Source organism: Acomys russatus, chromosome 31 (assembly GCF_903995435.1).
Source record: "Acomys russatus chromosome 31, mAcoRus1.1, whole genome shotgun sequence".
Lineage (NCBI taxonomy): Eukaryota > Metazoa > Chordata > Mammalia > Rodentia > Muridae > Acomys > Acomys russatus.
The window spans coordinates 1,967,349-1,988,457 of NC_067167.1; the positions used below are offsets into that span (position 1 = coordinate 1,967,349).

Consider the following 21,109-nt stretch of genomic DNA (forward strand, 5'->3'; position numbering starts at 1 on the left):
TGGACTGTTGGTGGCGGTGGCACACACCTTCGATCCCAGCACTTGCAAGGCAGAGGCAGGCGGATCTCTGTGAGTTTGAGGACAGCCTGGTCTATAGAGCGAGTTCCAGGACAGGTAGGGCTACACAGAGAAACCATATCTCAAAAGAAAGAAAGAAAGGAAGGAAGGAAGGGAGATGAGAAAAAAAGAATTTTTAAGAGAGAGACAGAGAGAGAGAGAGAGAGAGAGAGAGAGAGAGAGAGAGAGAGAAGAGAAAAAATAAAATAAAAGATTTATTTATTATGCATAGTGTTCTCTGCCTGCATGTGTGCCTGCCTGCCAGAAGAGGACACCAGATCGCATTCTAGAAGGTTGTGAGCCACCATGTGGTTGCTGGGAGCTGAACTCAGGACCTCTGGAAGAGCAGACAGTGCTCTTAACCTCTGAGCCATCTCTCCAGCCCCCAAAAGAAATTTTTAATAATTGTTCTGCATTCTACAACTATAATATTTATTAGCCTTTTCAGGGTTTCTGGGTTACTGCAGCCTGACATGGCTGACTGCTGCCCCCTAGTGGCTATGCCTGGCACTGGCATTTGCATGCTCATAGCACTCTACATGCCCTGCATGCTTTTAGGAATTTTCTTTTCTTTTCTTTTTTGTGCGTTTTTTTTTTTTTTTTTTTTTTTTAAAGAGACAGGGTTTCTCTGTGTATTTCTGGCTGTCTTGGACTCACTTTTAGACCAGGCTGGCCTCGAACTCATAGAGATCCATCTGCCTCTGCCTGCCGAGTGCTGGGATCCCAGGCTCGCGCCCACCACAAGGACTGATTTTGAGTGTTTTGCCTTCATGTGTGCCATATGCATGCAGTACCCACGATGGCCAGAGGAGGGTGCCAGAGCCCTGGGACTGCTATTGTAGGTAGTCGTGAGCTGCCATGTTGGTGCTGGGAACCAAACCAGGACCTAACAGCTGAGCCGTCTCTTTAATTTTTGTCTGCAGTTGGGTCTTGCTATAGCACTCTTGGTCTTAAAACGCCCATGATGCCACCCTTTTCACGCCTCAGCCTCCAGCAAGGCACACCCTCACCTGTTTCATGCGTTTTGTTGCTTTTCACTCCTTTCTGTGATGCAAGTCACAGCTAAACACTCCTGTTAGGAGGCTGTGGGGGGTTGTAGTATCCAAGTTAGCAAAGGCTACAGAGCGAGCCTTGCTTCAAAAGAAAAAAAGGAAGAGAGGCTGGGAATGGCTCAGGCCTTAGAGTGTCCCAATCCGGGGCCCACAGAAAACACCAGGTGCAGTGACGTGCGCTTGTAATCTCAGAGTCGGGGACACAGGAGGATCCCTGGGCTCTGTGTCTCATCACGCTAGCTGAGCTGGTAATCTCGTGTTCAGTGAGAGACCGTGCCTCAAACACAAGATAGAGAGTGAAAAAGACACCTGATGGCCTGACGTCCAGGCAGGCCTGCAGTGTGGCCTCTGGATAAGTTGTGCGAAGGTCCCCTCCTTGGCGTGCTCTGTCCTCTAGAGTAATGGCTGTCCCGTGTTAGAAAGCAGGTTGGAACGCACTGCGATGTCTCCCCAGGGACATCTGTGGTGTCCTCGACTCAGGTCAAGGAAGCTGACTTTGGGGACAGTTGGGGTCACTTGGCCTCTGAAAGGTTTATACTGTTTGTGGGGGGTCCCTGGGAAGGTCCCCTAGAGTCCTTCAGCAAAGCTGGTCAACCTTTGGGAGTACCTCGGGTCTCCTGTGTGGGTGGAGGCTTGGCAGGAGCACGGAGCATCAAGCCCACGGCGCGGCTCTCTCACCAGGCACCGGTCCTTGTCCACAGCCTTTCTCTCAGCACAGAGGGTCCATGTGGAGCACACAGCCCAGCTACATGGGATCCACTTCGCCAGCTCCCTGCAGCAGGAGACCTCTGAGTACTACCGCCTGCTCACGGCTGCTCTGCAAACATTGGTGCGTGCAGCTGCGGCCTGGAGGCAGGAGACAGCTGGGTGGAAGCTGGGGCAGGGGACGGACAGAGGTGCTGAAGGTTCCAACTCCACCAGCTAATCAGGAGTGAACATACATCACATGTGTAGACTTCTGTCCTGGACATTGCCCACCTCAGAGTCTGTGCTCTGATGGTCTCTCACTGAGCAAATGGCCACAAGGTCCTCAATGCTGAGGCATGTGTCAAGCCTACCCACGCATCCACCCACCCACCCATCCACCCATCCATCCATCCACCCTTCCTCCATCCACCCATCCACCCACCCATCCTCCATCCACCCATCCATCCACCCACCCATCCATCCATCCACCCATCCATCCACCCATCCATCCATCCATCCACCCATCCTCCATCCACCCACCCATCCACCCATCCATCCATCCACCCATCCATCCATCCATCCATCCACCCATCCATCCACCCACCCACCCATCCATCCACCCACCCATCCATCACCCACCCACCCACCCACCCATCCATCCACCCACCCATCCATCCATCCACCCATCTCCTGCCTCTTGGCTGCTGTGACCTGTGCAGCTAAGGACGTCCCTGTAACTATTTGAGATGTTGATTTCAACCTTTGGGTTACAAGACAAAAGTGCCATATGTTCTTATATTCCCCCCACCACTGAGGAATATTCTATTGTGCGCAGACACTGCACTGTGCTGGTTTGGTATTTATTGACAGGAGTGTTTCCACAAGATTGCTAACTTCCCAGTGCCCCTTCCTGCCCTGCCCGTGGCTCTGTGGTCCTGTTTCACGGTGGCTGTATCATCACTGCTCTTGTTTCTGTTGCAGTTTGTGAGTAGTTTCCGGAAAACAGAGTTAGAATCGAGCTGTGCAGGCTGCACGGTGCTTAGTTATAGGTGAGTCTGGGCCTCTGTGAGGGCGTGACACACTTGGTGGACATTATGGAGGTGCCAGAAAGTTCTACATATTTCCAGAAGATTCTGGAAAATTCTAGCCTTAAGCACACTTTCTGCCTCCAAGGCCCTCTCCTCCTCTTTGCAGGGACGGGAATTCCAGCGTATTTGTGCATTTCCGGCTACACTTTCTGCTCCAGGCCCTCCAGCCCCTGAGCCTGGACCAGGAAGAAGACATCTTACAGAAAGGGATCCAGGCCAGGCTGCAGGGACATGGTCTTTCCTTGGATGCCTATGGCACCATCGTGTCAGTAGAACTCACAGGTAGGTGGGTGGCCACCACATCTGGGGGACAAAGGCCTGCTGGGGGGCATGTGAAGCTCCAACTGTGTAGAACTTCAGATTCTTAAAAACAATCTCCCCCTGTGACGGGAGGAGGGGGGACACACAGCTTCTTACCCCGCCCCCCCCCCCCCCGGCTGCCTAATGGGAGCAGGGTGTCACAAGGTAGGAGCCCTCACATTCATGGACCATTGTCCGTGGTCTTAGCCATCCTTGGGTTACTGAGGTCCCAAAGACAAAACAGAAAATCCCAGAACTAAATGTTTCACTGAGAATAGGGTTAGGGTTAGCGTTTCGGCAGCTCTGCCTCTGCCTGCAGTGAGATATCCTGAATTCAGAGCCGGCAGTGCGCGCAGTGGACCATTTAGAGAGAGGACCTGCTCATGTAGCCCAGGCTGGCCTCAGCCTCAGAGACAGGCATGCGCCACCCTGCCCAGATCTCACTTGGCTTTGTCTGTTCTGCTTCAGGAAGATGTGAAGGTCCGGTGACCGAGAGGAACTTAAAGTCAGGTAGGATTGACCTCTCTCCCAGCTCGGCGTCTCTCCAGGAAGCGCATGCACAGCCCCTGCGAGCCCGTGGCTTCAGGCGCCCAGTTTCGCCCACAGTAGCAGGAGATGCTAGCTGTTTTATAAAAGGCGGGCTCTCACTGGGGCGTGGTGGTGCACATCTTTAATCCCAGCATTCGGGAGGCACAGGCCAGCGGATCTTTGAGTTCGAGGCCAGCCTGGTCTACAAAGCGAGTTCAGGACAGCCAAGGCTACAGAGAGAAACCCTGTCTGGGGGGGAGGGAAAGGCAGGATTTCACTATGTAGACCAGGCTGGCCTCAAATTCAGAGCTCTACCTGCCTCTGCCCCCTGAGCGCTGGGTTTAAAAGTGCACTGTCTGCCGGATGTGGTGGCGCACACCTGTAATCCCAGCACTCAGGAGGCAGAAGCAGGTGGATCACTGTGAGTTCGAGGCCAGCCTGGTCTACAAAGTGACTCCAGGACAGTCAAGGCTACACAGAGAGACCTTGTCTCGAAAAAAAAAAAGTGTGCACTGTCATCCCAGGCCACTATTGTTTTTTATGGTTACTTGTCTGTTATTGTGACAAAGCACCAGACACAAGCGACCTAATGGAGGGGAGGTTGAGTGACAGCTGTTCACACCAAGTCTGCAGTCAGAAGCAGAAGTGACCCCTGTGGCTCTCGGGCCTTATTTTCTCTTCAGCCACCACTGTCAGGGCCTGTCTTCCTAGGTCAGCTAACCCAGTGCAGAGAGTCCTCTCAGATGGGTGGGCGGAGGCCTGTCCCTTGTAGATTCTAGGTCCCACCAAGTTGACAACTAAGATCTGCCATTACAGAAGGTGACAGAATCCTATCGAAAGAGCCAAACCCCGGGACCAGATGTGGTGGCAGCACGCCTTTCATCCTAGCAAATGAGAGGCAGAGCTGGGTGGGTGGATCTCTGTGAGTTCAAGGCCAGCTTGGTCTACACAGTGAGTTTCAGACCATCCAGGGCGACACACAGAAACCCTGTCACACCTACTCACCAGTCACTCACGTCTCATGCACGAGTCTGTGTTATCTAGCCCTGTCCCTGTCCCCAGAGATAAGGAAAGAACTTAGAAAGGCTTTTTACACTGCGGGGGGTTTCGAGTGGACCCCTGCAGGACACAGCCTCTGCAAGAAAGAGGCTCAAGGCCCCCAGCTTGGTTCTCGATCAATCCACAGGCCGCTGCCCCGGGAACTCCTTTTCCTGTCAGAACAGTCAGTGCGTGAGCAAAGATAATCCGGAATGTGACGACCAGGTGGACTGCGCCGACGGGTCTGACGAGGCGCAGTGTGGTCAGTGCCAGTGCTGTCTGGGGGCCCAGCGAACGTGGCTCCCAACCTGGGGGTGGGGCGGGCAGAGGAGAGTGTGATGGTGGAGGGCAAGAGGCCATGGATGCCTGCTGGGCATGCTCCTCAGACTAAAACAGGGGTGGGGAGCCTGGAGCCCTGTGCTGCCAGGAGCGAGGACTGCTCAGCTCTGAGAGAGGAGTGAAGAAGATGCTGTGACATTTTACCACATAGTGTGGTTAGAGATATGTTTGCCAGGTGTGTTTCAGTTCACACCCCCCTCCCCGGGGAGGCAGAGGCAGGCGGATCTCTGTGAGTTCAAGGCCAGCCTGGTTTACAAAGTGAGTCCAGGACAGCCAGAGCTGTTACACAGAGAAACCCTGTCTCAATAAAATAAAATAAACCAAAAAAAAAAAAAAAAAAAAAAAAAATCAGTTCACCGCTCCTTGTTAGGGGCTCACTCTCTCCCAGGCTCACTACAGCCCAGGATCACCTTTATAGGGAGGGGATGGCACCACCCGTGGGTGGGCCCTCCGGGAGCTGTCCTTACTAATCCAGAAAGCTCCCCACAGGGCTTGGTGCTGCAGGCGCATCATCCAAGCATTCAGGAGCTGAGGCAGGAGGATCATGATTTCCAGGCCAGCTTGGGCTGGAATGAGAGCCTGTTAAAAGAAAGAAATGAATAAAATAAAAATAAATGACAGAGCCAGGCGTGGTGGCGCACGCCTTTAATCCCAGCACTCGGGAGGCAGAGGCAGGCGGATCGCTGTGAGTTCGAGGCCAGCCTGGTCTACAAAGTGAGTCCAGGATGGCCAAGGCTACACAGAGAAACCCTGTCTCGAAAAACCCAAAATAAATAAATAAATAAATAAATAAATGACAGGTCACACGTGGTCTTTAGGCTCCTGCATCTCGTGTGAGCCTTAGATGTGTGTGACCCTGGGTGTCTGACCTCAGAGGCTGGATGGGACTTCAAGAGGACAGGGCAGCCCCAAATAGCAAGTTGGGGGGGGGGGCGTGGTGTGCCTTGAACTTGGGGCCAGATAGTGATTGACAGACTGCCTCTGGGGTCCCGGTTGGTGGGCTGGTGGCCTTGTGTTTTGCAGACTGTGGCTGGCAGCCTGCCTGGAGGTCGGCCGGCAGGATTGTGGGTGGCGTGGAGGCGGCTCCCGGGGAGTTCCCCTGGCAGGTCAGCCTTCGTGAGAATCATGAACACTTCTGTGGCGCCACCATCATCGGGGCCAGGTGGCTGGTGTCTGCTGCCCACTGCTTCAATGAGTGAGTCCAAACTTCATCCCTCCCACCCCACGCCGGGCTTGGCTGCCCAGTCCTGCACCCCTCGACCCCCCTTTTCACTTCCACGTTTCTCCAAAGTCCATTCTTTGTGTTGTTGTTTGTTTGTTTGTTTTTTAAAGATTTATTTATTTAACACCTGCATGCTGGAAGAGGGAAGGAGATTTCATTATAGATGGTTGTGAGCCATCATGTGGTTGCTGGGAATTGAACTCCAGGACCTTTGGAAGAGCAGTCAGTGCTCTTAACCTCTGAGCCATCTCTCCAGCCCTGTTTGTTTGTTTTTGAGACAGGGTTTCTCTGGGTAGCCTTGGCTGTCCTGGACTCGCTTTGTAGACCAGGTTGGCCTCGAACTCAGAGATGCGCCTGCCTCTGCCTCCCAAATGTGAGGATTAAAGGCGTGCGCCACCACGCCCAGTCAAAGGCCGCTCTTTCCTTTTTCTTTCTTGGTTTAGTTTTACTCGTATGAATGTTTTGCTTGCATGTCTGTTGGCGCACCAGGTGCATGCCTGAAGCTTATGGAGGCCAGCAGGGGGCGTCGGATCCCCCAGCTGTGAGCTACAGTGTGGGTGCTGAGTGTCGAACCCACATCCTCAGCAAAAGCATCCAGTGCTTTTAACCACTGAGCCATCTCTCCAGGCCCTCTTTTCTTTTTTAAAAACTAATCAATTAATCATTCTTTTTCTGTTTGGTTGGTTTGGGTTGGTTTTTGGTTTTTCTTTTTTTTTTTTTTAATATTTTATTTATTTTTAATTTTTATGTGCCTTAGTATGAGAGTGTCAGATCTTGGGAGTTACAGACAGTTGTGAGCTGCCATGTGGGTGCTGGGAATTGAACCTGGGTCCTTTGGAAGGGCAGGCAGTGCTCTTAACCACTGAGCCATCTCTCCAGCCCCGGTTTTTGGTTTTTCAAGACGAGGTTTCTCCGTGTAGACCTGGCTGGCCTCGAACTCACAAAGAGCTCCCTGCCTCTGCCTCCCGAGTGCTGGCATTAAAGGCGTGCGCCACTCTGCCCAGCTTTTCTTTCTTCTTTTTCTTTTTCTATTTATTTATTTATTCATTTATTTTGGGGGCTGGAGAGATGGCTCAGCAGTTAAGAGCACTGACTGCTCTTCCAAAGGTCATGAGTTCAATTCCCAGCAACCACATGGTGGCTCACAACCATCTATAATGTGATCTGATGCCCTCCTCTGGCCTGCAGGTGTACATGTAGGCAGAGCTCTGTATACATAATAATAACTAAATAAATCTTTATTTTGGGGGGGGGTTGTTGGGTTTTTTTTTTTCAAGACAGGGTCTCTCTGTGTAGCCTTGGCTGTCTTGGACTTGCTTTGTAGACCAGGATGGCCTTGAACTCACAGCAATCCACGACTCTGCCTTCCAAGTGCTGGGATTAAAGGAGTGAGCCACCACCGCCCAGCACTGAGAGCAACTCATGCTTTATTTATGTATACGATATTGTATATGCATGTATATCCGCAGGCCAGAAGAGGGCACCAGATCTCACCCTGGTATTAATTAATTATTCTCGCTCTTTTTTTTTTTTTTTTTTTTTTTTTTTTTTTTTGGTTTTTCGAGACAGGGTTTCTCTGTGTAGCCTTGGCTGTCCTAGACTCACTTTGTAGACCAGGCTGGCCTCGAACTCACAGCGATCCGCCTGCCTCTGCCTCCCGAGTGCTGGGATTAAAGGCATGCGCCACCACCACCCGCCTAATTAATTATTCTTAAGGCAGACCCTCAGGAGGTTTCCCAGGCTTCCCAGGAACTCATAATCCACCTGCCTCAGCTTCCTGATGCTTACAGGTGTCCATCCCCACACTCCACTCTGCCTTCATTTTATTTATTATTTATTTAATTTTCAGACAGGATCTCACTATCTGGCTGTCCTGAAACTCCCTAGGTACATAGACCAGGCTATCCTTGAACTCCCAGGGATCTGCCTGCCTCTGCCTCCCACGTACTGGTGCGGAGGGTGTGCACAAAGCTGCCCAGTTTTTCATTTATTTATTCATTTAGTGTCTGTGTGTGAGCGCCAAGTGCCCTTGTGTGTGTGTTGGGGGAGGGGTCTGTGTGTGTCAGAGGACAACTGGCCATGGTTGAGTCTGGCCTTCCAACATATGTGTCCCAGGAATCGAACTCAGGCCCACAGGCTTGTCCACAAGTGCCTGTGTCCACTGAGGCCTCTTGCGGGCCCTTGAATGTCCTCAGTCACAGTTTCAGACGCTGCCGACTCCACGGAGCGCCCCTTTAAGCCGCACCCCCGGGGGGGGGGTCCCGCAGATTCCAGGACCCCGCGCAGTGGGCCGCCCAGGCGGGCAGCGTGCACCTGAGCGGCTCGGAGGCCAGCGCCGTGCGCGCACGCGTGCTCCGCATCTCCAAGCATCCTGCCTACGATGCGGACACGGCGGACTTCGACGTGGCGGTGCTGGAGCTGGCGCGCCCGCTGCGCTTCGGCCGCTACGTGCAGCCCGCCTGCCTCCCCGCGGCCACGCACGTCTTCCCGCCGCGCAAGAAGTGCCTGATCTCCGGCTGGGGCTACCTGAAGGAGGACTTCCGTAAGCCCGCCCGCCGCGCAGCCTCCAACTCCGGACACCTTCGAGCCCCAAAGTCCAGGCTTGTGACCGGGGCTACGGTGGCTGAGGCAGGGGATCAGTCCCAAAGACCTTAGCGAGACCTTGTCCCCAAAACTAAAAGTAGGCCTGGGGGCGTGGTCAGGGTGGAGCCCCGCCTAGAATCCCCCCAGTGAGGGGCTGGGGCGTGGTCACGACTAAGGTGTTTCCTAACATTAGGGAGCCTGTGGGTTCCACAGGTCCCTTTTTTGTTGTTGTTGTTGTTGTTGTTGTTGTTGTTGTTTTTCGAGACAGGGTTTCTCTGTGTAGCCTTGGCCATCCTGGACTCACTTTGTAGACTAGGCTGGCCTCGAACTCACAGCGATCCACCTGCCTCTGTCTCACGAGTGCTGGGATTAAAGGTGTGCGCCACCACGCCCGGCTCACAGGTCCCTTAAAGAAAAAAAAATTTTTTTTCTGTAAAGCTAAAGGCTGTGGCACACAACTGTCATCCCTAAATTTTTTTTTTTTTTTTTTTTTTTTTTTTTTTTTTTTTTGGTTTTTCGAGACAGGGTTTCTCTGTGTAGCCTTGGCCGTCCTGGACTCACTTTGTAGACCAGGCTGGCCTCGAACTCACAGTGATCCGCCTGCCTCTGCCTCCCGAGTGCTGGGACTAAAGGCGTGCGCCACCACGCCCGGCTCTGTCATCCCTAAATTTAAGATGTGGAGTCAGGGTCGGGTGTGGTGGCGCACGCCTTTAATCCCAGCACTCAGGAGGCATAGGCTGGAGAATCTCTGTGAGTTCGAGGCCAGCCTGATTTACAAAGTGAGTCCAGGACAGCCAGAGCTACACAGAGAGACCCTGTCTCGAAAAAAAAAGGGGGGGTGGGGTGGGGAGGGAAGATGTGGAATCAGGAGGATCAGAAGTTTAAGGTTATCCTGGGCTACAAAAGACTTTGTCTCAAAAAGCAAACAAACAACAAAGCCAAAGTTTGACTTTGTGACCGTGGATACTGGGGTGAGGGGCAGGGGGCCCCTGCAATTTGGGAACCAGAAGAGAAAATGGTCTTCAGTCTCAGAGTGGCTGCTGGGGGTCCCGCGCTCTCACTCTGCTTTTCTCTGTCGCCCTCTGGGCAGTGGTGAAGCCGGAAGTCCTTCAGAAAGCTACAGTGGAGCTACTGGACCAGCGCCTGTGCGCCAGCCTGTATGGCCACTCGCTCACTGACAGGATGGTGTGTGCTGGCTACCTGGACGGCAAGGTGGACTCCTGCCAGGTGAGCTGTCCCTGCCCCCTCACTGTCCCCCCCCCCCCCACTCCCGAGAACACGCTACAGGGAGCAACCCAGCACTCAGGAGGCGGGGGAGGGCGGCGGGCGGGGGGGGGGGGGGCAGCAGGACCAGGAGCTCAGGGTCACCATGAGCTACATAAAGAGTTTGAGCCCAGCATGGGCTCTATTAGGCCAGAAAACAAAACAATCCCTACTGAGCTGTTGTTGTTGGCTGTAGTTTATGACAATAGAAGGCTGTAAAAAAAAAAATAATAATAATAAAATAAAAATAAAAACGCCGGGCGTGGTGGTGCACGCCTTTAATCCCAGCACTGGGAGGCAGAGGCAGGCGGATCACTATGAGTTCGAGGCCAGCCTGGTCTACTAAATGAGTCCAGGACAGCCAAGGCACCAATGGTGGTGACCACGCGTGCGCTGTCCTCGCTCTCCGTGGGGACCAGCGACTGCGCTACCTGGGTCGGCCCTGCAGGACCACAGACCTCGTGTCCGCCGGTCGTCGCCGTCCACAGCTCTGTCTGTGAGGCCAGTGGCCCGGTCCGTGATCGTGTGCCTTTATTTTCCAGGGTGACTCGGGGGGACCCCTGGTCTGCGAGGAGCCCTCCGGGAGATTCTTCCTGGCTGGTATCGTGAGCTGGGGGATCGGCTGTGCAGAAGCACGGCGCCCAGGCGTCTACACCCGAGTCACCAGGCTGCGGGACTGGATCCTGGAGGTGACGAGCGCGGCCGACGTGCCCGCGGCCCCCACCGTGGCGCCCGCGCCCGTCACCCCCAGCACTCCCTGGTTTACCAGCCCCGAGAGCCCGGGGCCCGACACCGCGCACCCCAGCACCGCACCGCCGCGCGCCAGCACCGCGGCCAAGCCACAAGGTACCGGCGGGCGTCCCCTCCCAGGCGGACGCTTAGTGATGTCTGTTGGAAAGCACTCATTGGGAAAGAAGAGATGGCTAACTGATTCTCCTCATCTGTCTCCCTGCTTCCTGGGGGCGTCAGAAGGAGCTCAGCAATTGACTACTGATGTCTGCCATGAAACATTCCCTGCCAATCTTGAAGCGCTCAGTGCGGTGTTAGTAATCGATTCTTAATGTCTGTCACGGGAGGCCTCGAGAAATTAGTGATTGACTATACGTTTGGGGGACGGGGATGTTGAGTAGGGTCTCTCCGTGTATCCCTGGCAGTCCTGTTAACTATGTGATTAACTATTGATGTCTGCTTGAACACTGTGGGAGATTAGCAGCTGATTACTGATTTCAGGGTTTTGTTTGTTTGTTTGTTTGTTTGTTTGTTTGGCTTGGCTTTTCCAGACAGGGTTTCTCTGTGTTATCTTGGCTGTCCTGGACTCACTCTGTAGTCCAGGCTCGTCTCGATCCTTCTGCCTCCGCCTCCCATGTGCTGGGATTACAGGCGTGGGCCACCATAACCCACTGATTCTTTTTTATTTATTGTGTGTGTGTGTGTGGCAGGGAGGGATAGGGGTCAAATGCGTGTAGAGGTTCCAGGGAGTTAAACTTTAGCTTACTGGGTATGATGGCTAGTGCCCGTACCCTGGCTGGTGTCCATCAGCGGAGGTCTGGTGCTTGATTCAATGTCCACCTTGACTCCTCAATGAGATATTGATTGATTACTGGTGTCGTGCTGGTGTCGGCCAGGAAAGCACTTGAGAGCAGATAGGCAGTTTGTTATTGGTATCTGTCTTGACCCTTGGCGAGAACCTGGTGACTGCCTGTTGAGATGTGCCATGAAACTCTCACTAGGGGGGTTGACAACTGAGACTTCATCCCTAGGGTGACCAGCGTGGTCCTGCCCCTGCTGGGCATCGGCTCTGTTCCTGCATCCCTGTGTGTTTCATGAGCCATGCATCCCTTGGGTTTTTGCCTATTTTGTGGTGCTGGAGGAGGGAACCCTGGGCCCAGTGTAGGAGAGGTGAGGGCCGGGCAACACCCTGCCCAAACTGCTTACTCCATGGCCAGGATTTTCTCCCTGGGTTTGCTTGTGGCCCTCAGCCAACCCTGTTTCCTGTTTCCTTCCTCTCCTCCTCTCCTTCCCTCCCCTCTCAGACAGCATCTTTTGTACCCCAGACTGACCTCAAACTCAGAACAACCCTCCTGCCTCATGAGTGCTGGGATGACAGGCATGTGCCACTATGTGACTTTGTGGGTCCTGTGAGTCTGATCGGGGGGTTGCAATTATATCCAATTCAGATTTCTTCTTCATCTTCTTTCTTTCTTTTGGTTTTGTTTCTTTCTTTCTTTCTTTTTTTTTTGTTTTTTTTTGTTTTTTTTTTTTTTTGGATTTTTGAGACAAGGTCTCTCTGTATAGCCTTGGCTGTCCTGGACTCGCTTTGTAGACCAGGCTGGCCTCGAACTCACAGTGATCCACCTGCCTCTGCCTCCCGAGTGCTGGGATTAAAGGCGTGCGCCACCAGCACTGACCGGTTTAAGTTCCCTCTTATACCTCTAGCCCTGTCACCTCTGTTGTGACGCCCTAGTTGCTCTGTGTGCCAGTTACTCAAAGCCCAGAATGGGGGAACCCTCGTACATGAGGACACCCCCATTCTTCTCTCTCCTCTCCCCTGGCAGAGTGTGGGGCCAGGCCGGCAATGGACAAGCCCACTCGGATTGTGGGTGGGCTCAGCGCCGTGTCTGGGGAGGTGCCCTGGCAGGCCAGCCTGAAGGAAGGATCCAGACACTTCTGTGGAGCCACCGTGGTGGGTGACCGCTGGCTGCTGTCGGCCGCCCACTGTTTCAACCAGTAAGGCCCCCCAAGAACCCCCGTGGCAGATTCTCACCGCGTTCAGCACATTCCAGCTAGCTGGTGTGCTGCTGCAGTCCCATCAGCTCGTCTCAAAACCAACAGCCAAGGAGGGCGTGGTGGTGCACGCCTTTAATCCCAGCACTCGGGAGGCAGAGGCAGTCGGATCTCTGTGAGTTCGTGGCCAGCCTGGTCTACAAAGTGAGTCCAGGACAGCCAAGGCTACACAGAGAAACCCGGTCTCGGGGAAAAAAACAAAAACAAAAAACAGCCAAACCAACCCGAGCAAGACAAACAGCAGGAAGCACTTGGGGGGTGCACAGACCCTCACCCTTCCCACTCTGGGCTCCCCAGCTGGGCGGGGACCTGGACTGTCACAAAGTGGCGAGGGTCTTGGTCAGAGTGACAACAGCAAAGCCTGGAGGGTGCACGCACTCTCCTGCAGGGGGCCTCTTCCTGGGGAGACTGCAGCCTGGCACTCCCCCTGGGGTGCGGGTGTGGGCTGGTAGGGGGCGGGGTGGGCATGCCTGAGGTCCTGTCTCCGCAGCACCAAGGCCGAGCAGGTGCAGGCGCACCTGGGCACCGCATCCCTGCTGGGGGTCGGCGGGAGCCCCGTGAAGCTGGGGCTTCGAAGGGTGGCCCTGCACCCCCGCTACAACCCGGGCATCCTGGACTTTGACGTCGCCTTGCTGGAGCTGGCGCGGCCGTTGGTCTTCAACAAGTACATCCAGCCCGTCTGTCTCCCCCTGGCCATCCATAAGTTCCCTGTGGGCCGGAAGTGCATGATTTCAGGCTGGGGCAACACGCAGGAGGGAAATGGTGAGCACGTCCCGGAGGGGGTGATGGCTGTACTCTCCTGGGCCCTAAACCATTCCTCTGTGCTGACCCCACAACCTAAGAACCGCTCAATGTCTCCTAGAGGGTATATATGGCCCCTCATTTGTGTGTATAAATAAAGTTTTTTTGGTTTTGGTTTTGGTTTTTTGAGACAGGGTTTCTCTGTGTAGCCCTGGCTGTCCTGGACTCACTTTGTAGACCAGGCTGGCCTCGAACTCACAGAGATCCACTGCCCTCTGCCTCCTGAGTGCTGGGATTAAAGGCGTGCGCCACTACGCCCGGCGATAAATAAAGTTTTATTGGCACAAGATCCACACATTCATTCATTGACCAGGTGTCCATGGCTGCAAAAAAGTCTGTGCTGATCGAGCCACTGGCCTTTAGTCCCACAGACCTGAGCCACATGCACCCCTTGACTGGGTATAAATAACGATTTATTGCCGTGTGACCCCCTACACATCCATCATTTATTCTTCCAATATGGCCAAATAGATTATCTATTCTAAAAAGCTGGAAATGTTTATGGTCTAGCCCAGAGGCTCTCAGCTGTCCCATTTGCTACTGTCATGAATAATCAGATAAATAAATTATATACAGGATATTTGATCTGCTGCCTAAGGGGGTCACGACCCACAGGTTGAGAGCCCCTGCTCTAGCCCTTTGTGGAAAAGTTTGTCAAAATGAGTCAGGAGGCGTGGGGGCGCACACCTTTAATCCCAGCCCTCGGGAGGCAGAGGCAGGCGGTTTGCTGTGAGTTCGAGGCCAGCCTGGTCTACAAAGTGAGTCCTGGACAGCCAAGGCTACACAGAGAAACCCTGTCTTGAAAAACAAAACAAAAAGTTTGTCAAAATGGAAAAGGTGGCCTCCACCTGTCTTCCCAGCACTCAAGGAGGTAGAGCCAGGGGGAGTGTCAGTTTAAGGCCTGTACATACAAGAGTTGGGGTGTATTGAGCGCTTGCCTAGGTTCCACCCCAGCCCCACAATGAGAAGTGAAAATTCCTGTGAGCTGGGCGTGGTGGCGCATGCCTATAATCCCAGCACTCAGGAGGCAGAGGCAGGTGGATTGCTGTGAGTTCAAGGCCAGCCTGGTCTACAAAGTGAGTCCAGGACAGCCAAGGCTACACAAGGCTACCCTGTCTCGAAAAAAAAGAAAAAAAGAAAGAAAGAAAGAAAAAAAAATTCCTGTGATAGCAGGGTGCGGAGCACACCTTCCAGTCAGCACTCGGGAGGCAGAGGCAGGAGGATCTCTATGAGTTCCAGGACACCCAGAGCTACAGAGCGAGACCCTGTCTGGAAGAAAACAAAACTTCCTGTGGGCTGTGCTGGCTGTCTCCAGAGAGAGAGAGGTAGCACCTGCTGGCCCTGCTGGATGACCAGCCACCAGGTGGCATTCTGAGCTCTCTTTCCTGGCAGCCACCAAGCCCGACATCTTGCAGAAGGCGTCCGTGGGGATCATAGAACAGAAGATGTGCAGTGACCTGTACAACTTCTCCCTCACTGACCGCATGCTCTGCGCCGGCTTCCTGGAGGGCAGGGTTGACTCCTGCCAGGTGGGTGTCGCAGGGACACCCCAAGATCCCACTCGGGCTCAGTGGTGAGCACTTGCCTAGCAAGCATGAGCCTCTGGCTTCTATCCCCAGTACTGAAAAAGGAAAAATAAGAAAGATTGATGATGGCTGGGTGGTGGTGGTGGCGCACGCCCTTAATCCCAGCACTCGGGAGGCAGAGGCAGGTGGATCTCTGTGAGTTTGAGGCCAGCCTGGGCTACGGAGCGAGTTCCCTTCTCAGAGAAACCCTGTCTCTGGTGGGGCGGATTTGTTGAAGGCTCAGAAAAGGCAAGGATCTAAATCCAAAGCCGCACAGCCAAGCATGAACGTGAAGTCTGACGTCCAATGGGGGCGGACCCTTTCTGTTCCTCAGACACGTTTCCTGAAAAGGGCCTTTGGTGTCCTTCTCCTGCAGGGTGACTCTGGTGGCCCCCTGGCATGCGAGGAGACACCTGGTGTCTTTTACCTGGCTGGTATCGTGAGCTGGGGCATTGGCTGTGCCCAAGCTAAGAAGCCGGGCGTCTATGCACGTATCACACGCCTCAAGGACTGGATCCTGAAGGCCATGTCCTCAGGACCCGGCTCCACACCTCACCCCCGCACTTCCAGCACGCGGCTTATTCCTAGCCGGCCCCCCAAAACCCCAGCTGCTGGCCCCGTTGTCCAAGAGGCCACAACCGGCAGACCTGCTACCCCCAGGGCCACCAGCAGGGGGACCACTAGACCACTCAACACGACGCTGCCTGCCAAGAGTAGCACCACCAGGGGACAGACACCAGCGGTGAATGCCCCGGACACCGCCATACACGCCCAGCTGCCAGGTAGGGTGACACATGGTGTGATGCAGGTGGGTCCCTGTCACAGCTGGGCTTAGACTTGATGGCATTGTTGAAGACATTCTGTCCCACAATTGGAGTCAGCCTCAAGGTCCTGTGCCTCCTGCCCGGCCTGCAGAGGGCGCTACACACACACACACAAACACACACACACACCCCATGTGTGCCTGTGCACTGCCATCTTCTGTTCACTTATTTGTGTGTGCACTCGTGTGTGCATGCAGAGGCTGGAGGAGGTGTCCCTCTCCACCAAGGACACGATGCCATCCTTTGTCACACTCCAAAATGCTCCTCTGAGCCCAGGCACATCACTGTATCAAGAAACCCTGGGCTTTGGTGGCAGTTGGCGAGTCCCAGCCATCTTCCTGTCCCTCCCAGCTGGGGTCAGAGGCTTGTGCACAACTGTGCTCACTCTCCACCTCCTGTCCCTTGCTCACTCTTTTTTTTTTTTTTTTTTAAATTTTATTTATTAGGTATACAGTATGCATCTGATCACACTATAGATGGTTGTGAGCCATCATGTGGTGCTGGGAATTGAACTCAGGACCTCTGCAAGAGCAGACAGTGCTCTTAACCTCTGAGCCATCTCTCCAGCCCACCCCCCCTGCTCACTCTTGCTTGTCATGGCCCATGCCAGCCTAGAACCGGCCCAGTCGCTGAGGCTGACCTTGGAACTCCCGCTCCTGAGATGGCAGCTTGTGCCGGCAGGCCAGGCTGTTCCTCTCTGTGCCTCCTTTCGCTTTATTGGCATTGGGGGCAGACCCTAGGGCCTGGGCTACGCTGGTGCTCACCGGCTGAGCCACACCCCCAGGGCACGGGTCGCTGGAGCTCTGTGGACTTGCCTGCAGCTGGGGCCTGGGATTTTGTTTTCACGTGTGGCAGCACTCTGCTGGGAAAGGGCTGCCAGCCGAGGGCATCGCTGCGGCCAAAGCTGCTGCATTCCTGCCCTGCCGCTAGAGCTGGGGGCCACAGCAGGGTTACATCACCAGCTTGTGTCCTGAGCATCTCTACAACTCCTCACTCATGGTGGGTGGTGGGACACGAATCCCGGCACTCTGGGGGAAGGCAGAGACAGGTGGAACTTTGTGAGTTCGAGGCCAGCCTGGTCTACAGAGCAAGTTCCAGGACAGCCAGTGCTGCAGGCTGGGCCTGATGGTAGATACCTGTCATCTCAGGTACTTGACAGGAGCATCACAAACCCAGGGCCATCCTGGGCTAGGATGGGCTTGAAAGGCTAGTGTGACCAATTTAGTGAGACTGACTCCAATCAGCAAGTAATACGGATAAAGGCATGGATCAGGGGTGGAGCCCCGCCCCCGGGAGGGGCTGGGGGCATGGTCAAGGGGACTGATGATGGAGGTTATCCAGGAGTGTTTATTTTTTATTTTTATATTTTGGCTTTTTGAGACAGGGTTTCTCTGTGTAGCCCTGGCTGTCCTGGACTCGCTTTGTAGACCAGGCTGGCTTTGAACTCACAGGGATCCACCTGCCTCTGCCTCACAAGTGCTGGGATTAAAGGCGTGCACCACTACGCCTGGCTCACCCCCACGTTTTTTACAAAAGCTGGGGAAGAAGACAGTCTGGGGAGGTGGGGACAACACGTCTGGTGTCTGCCTCTTGTGGTCGGGCCTCGGCACCCCTGGAGCGTCTGTGGGTGGCATGAGCAGAGTAGTGTCCCCTTCCTCGTGTCCCTCAGGTAGACAGGCTCTCAGCAGGAGAGCGGGTGAGGGGGTCCTGTTTGTTCTGCCTCCCATTCCCCTGCAAGTGACCCCCCCACATCCAGGCACCCCAGCCGTGATTCCCCATTGTGGGGACGCTGGCCTAGGGTTGGTTCCCGAAGGTCCTAGCTAGACCTTTCTGTCATTACTGATGGCATGCTGCTCCTAAGGCCACTGTGACATCTCGGTTCTTAGTACTGGGCAGGCAAGATGTTCCTCCAGTTGAAGGCACGTGGAGGGCGGTGTTGGGTGGCAGTGCCACAGAGCGGATGGGATCAGGGCCACCTGCGAAGGCAGTGGGCTGTTGGGATCACAGCAAGGCCTTTACCCAAAGCCCTGGTGAAGGTGAGGTTCTACCATCTCTTGAATTGGGGAACAGCATTGCTAGGGTGACTCCCCACTGAAAGTCCCAGGCCAAGCAACTGAGCACTGGCCTCCCCCTGGCCTGACTTGCTTTCTGCTCAATCTGACCTTGACCCTGGTCATTGCAGCAGGAGACCCAGGGAGTCCCCAAGGTGGGACTCCAGCTCCTGGGGCCCTGCCACGCTGGGTGGCAAGGAGGCTGCATAAACGGGGACTCGGACGTTGCTCTCCTGTGCTCCCAGCTCCTCTGATGGGGCGGAGGAAAACCTTTCCCTGGCCTCCTATTGTGTTGGTTGAGGCTGGGCCAGGAAGGGACACCCCAGTGTCAGTCCCAGCCAGTGGCTGGGAAAGAGGACCCAACTTGGGGAACAGGACTGCCCCTCCCACAGGACTCTGGGGACAGCCCTGTGCTGGATCCATTGAGAGGCCAGTCTGTGGGTGCAGGGAGAGCTGCTGCAGGGTGCTTGCTGGGTTGGGGCCCCAGTCCCCGGGTGTGTAGGAGAAAGACCCACCACACTTGCTCTCTTGCAGACTGCGGTCTGGCGCCCCCGGGGGCCCTGACCCGGATCGTGGGCGGCAGCGCGGCCTCGCGTGGGGAATGGCCCTGGCAAGTGAGCCTGTGGCTGCGGCGCAAGGAGCACCGCTGCGGGGCCGTACTGGTGGCCGAGAGGTGGCTTCTGTCTGCAGCGCACTGCTTCGACATGTGAGTCCCACCCCGGGCACGGGGCTCCAACTGCCCTTCCCAGCCCACCTCAACGCCGCGGAACAGAAAGCACCGTCCCTCCAGGGCAGGGTGACGGACATGGAGGGCTCCTTAAGGGACCCCTAACATGTGCTCATGTGCTCGTTGGGCAAAAGGTGACAGGGACAGACGGTTGGTCCCATGCTGTGTCTGAATGGCTGCAGCTGGCCCCTCAGCCTTGTGGTTGGTTGGACTGCAGGGTGTGTATGCGTGTGCTCATTTCCAGTATGTGACCTAGAGGAATCAAGAAGGGTCTCGGGTCTCCCAGAGGGTGTGTAGGGCAGCCGTGGGGACCATCTTCAGCTCTGGGTGCCAGCTGGCGGTGTCCCTCAGAGGGACACTCCTTTCGTGGCTGGGTGCTCCTGAGTTGGGTAGGGGGCAGAACCGCCCATTTCCACTGGGACGGTGTCTCGAGCAGGCTTAGGGCGGTGACACTGCCCACGCGCATCGCGCCCTGCAGCTATGGGGACCCCATGCAGTGGGCGGCTTTCCTGGGCACCCCGTTTCTGAGTGGCGCCGAGGGCCAGTTGGAGCGCGTGGCGCGCATCTACCGCCACCCGTTCTACAACATCTACACGCTGGACTACGACGTGGCCCTGCTGGAGCTGGCGGGGCCCGTGCGCCGCAGCCGCCTGGTGAGACCCATCTGTTTGCCGGGGCCCGCGCGGCCCCCCGACGGCGCGCGCTGCGTCATCACCGGCTGGGGCTCGCTGCGAGAAGGAGGTAGGCGCGTTGTGTGTCGAGGGGCACGTGGGGGAGCGCCGGGGGAACTCCCCACCCACGCTCACTCCCCGAACCCCCCCGCAGGCTCCATGGCGCGGCAGTTGCAGAAGGCAGCGGTGCGCGTTCTCAGCGAGCAGGCGTGTCGCCGCTTCTACCCTGTGCAGATCAGCAGCCGCATGCTTTGCGCGGGCTTCCCGCAGGGTGGCGTGGACAGCTGCTCGGTGAGTGGGGCGGAGACCGGGGTTCCCTCGGTAGCCCAGGCTGCCCCGAGGTCCTGCGTCACCAGTCTTTTGAGGCAGAGAGTCCCAGGAATCCTCCTGTTGTTTCCTGAGTGCTGGCGGCACACCTGGCTTTTCACCTGGGTTCTGGGGTTTAACTCGGGGCCTCACGCTTGTGCAACAAGCACCTCCCGACTGAGCCTGCCAGTCTCCCCAAGCCTACCTCTGACTCCGGGGACATCACTCGTGACAACTGCTAGCTTAGATTAGTTTCCCAGCCGCACATCCTACTGGGGGGTCCAGGCAGGACTGCTGAGTTTGAGGCCAGCTGGGGATAACCCCCAGGTACAGGGAGGTCACTCACTGCATAAACGTGAGGCCTTGAGCTGAGACCCCCCCACCCCCATGGTCACAGGCTGTGTGCACGTGTAACCCCATTCTGTGCGGCGGGTAGACAGGAAGGCTAGGACTTGCCTACCACCTACCTCTGGGTTCACTCACAGAGAGACCCAGTGTAAAGGGAGTGGCGTAGAAAGCCACCCCACACACTACGCTGGCCTTCCCATGCACAGCACCGCACACACACGTGACTACACTGGGCCTGGGGACAAGGACCTGGCAGGAGACACGGGAGAGAAGCCATGCCCTGTCCCAAGCACTGCCGGCCTGACAGCAACTCTCTCCTTCAGGGCGACGCAGGGGGACCCCTGGCCTGCAGGGAGCCATCTGGCCAGTGGGTGCTAACTGGGGTCACCAGCTGGGGCTACGGCTGTGGCAGGCCCCACTTCCCGGGTGTCTACACTCGTGTGTCTGCTGTGCTTGGATGGATAGGCCAGAACATCCAGGAATGACCGCTGTGTGGCCAGGGACCCAGGCCTGGACTACAAACACAGCTGCTGGCTACCCAACCCAGGGACGGGAGTGGGTGACGGGAAGCTTGGGGGTCCAATGGGACCAAGCCGTGACTGACTGTGTATGTTGTTCCAATAAATGGAGTCTCTTCTGGAAGCTCTGGTTCAGTGCCTATTTTTGTTTGTTTTTTCGAGACAGAGTTTCTCTGTGTAGCCTTGGCTGTCCTGGACTAATTTTGTAGACCAGGCTGGCCTTGAACTAAGAAATCCACCTGCCTCTGCCTCCTGAGTGTTGGGATTAAAGGCTGGCACTGCCACGCCTGGCTCAGTGCCTGTTTTTGTGGGACAGGGTCTCCGTAACAAATTTGATCCTCCTGCCTCCACCCCCAC

General features: G+C 55.5%; 1 protein-coding gene across 2 annotated transcripts in view; it reads left to right on the forward strand.

Moving 5' to 3' along the window:
• Tmprss9 (transmembrane serine protease 9) overlaps positions 1-20,768 on the forward strand; it is a 21,301-nt gene extending 533 nt beyond the window's left edge. The window contains exons 2-18 of one of the 2 annotated variants that reach the window (XM_051172969.1): positions 1,811-1,938; positions 2,778-2,845; positions 2,991-3,166; positions 3,653-3,694; positions 4,899-5,012; positions 6,113-6,284; positions 8,579-8,853; positions 9,985-10,121; positions 10,700-11,003; positions 12,713-12,884; positions 13,432-13,703; positions 15,135-15,271; positions 15,684-16,089; positions 18,717-18,888; positions 19,388-19,650; positions 19,735-19,871; positions 20,558-20,768. In XM_051172969.1, the coding sequence (XP_051028926.1) occupies positions 1,811-1,938; positions 2,778-2,845; positions 2,991-3,166; positions 3,653-3,694; positions 4,899-5,012; positions 6,113-6,284; positions 8,579-8,853; positions 9,985-10,121; positions 10,700-11,003; positions 12,713-12,884; positions 13,432-13,703; positions 15,135-15,271; positions 15,684-16,089; positions 18,717-18,888; positions 19,388-19,650; positions 19,735-19,871; positions 20,558-20,719 (3,137 nt within the window). In that variant the 3' untranslated portion in view covers positions 20,720-20,768. The remainder of the gene's footprint in view (positions 1-1,810; positions 1,939-2,777; positions 2,846-2,990; positions 3,167-3,652; positions 3,695-4,898; positions 5,013-6,112; positions 6,285-8,578; positions 8,854-9,984; positions 10,122-10,699; positions 11,004-12,712; positions 12,885-13,431; positions 13,704-15,134; positions 15,272-15,683; positions 16,090-18,716; positions 18,889-19,387; positions 19,651-19,734; positions 19,872-20,557) is intronic. The other variant, XM_051172970.1, reaches the window with a different exon arrangement.
• The last annotated feature ends 341 nt before the right edge of the window (positions 20,769-21,109 follow it).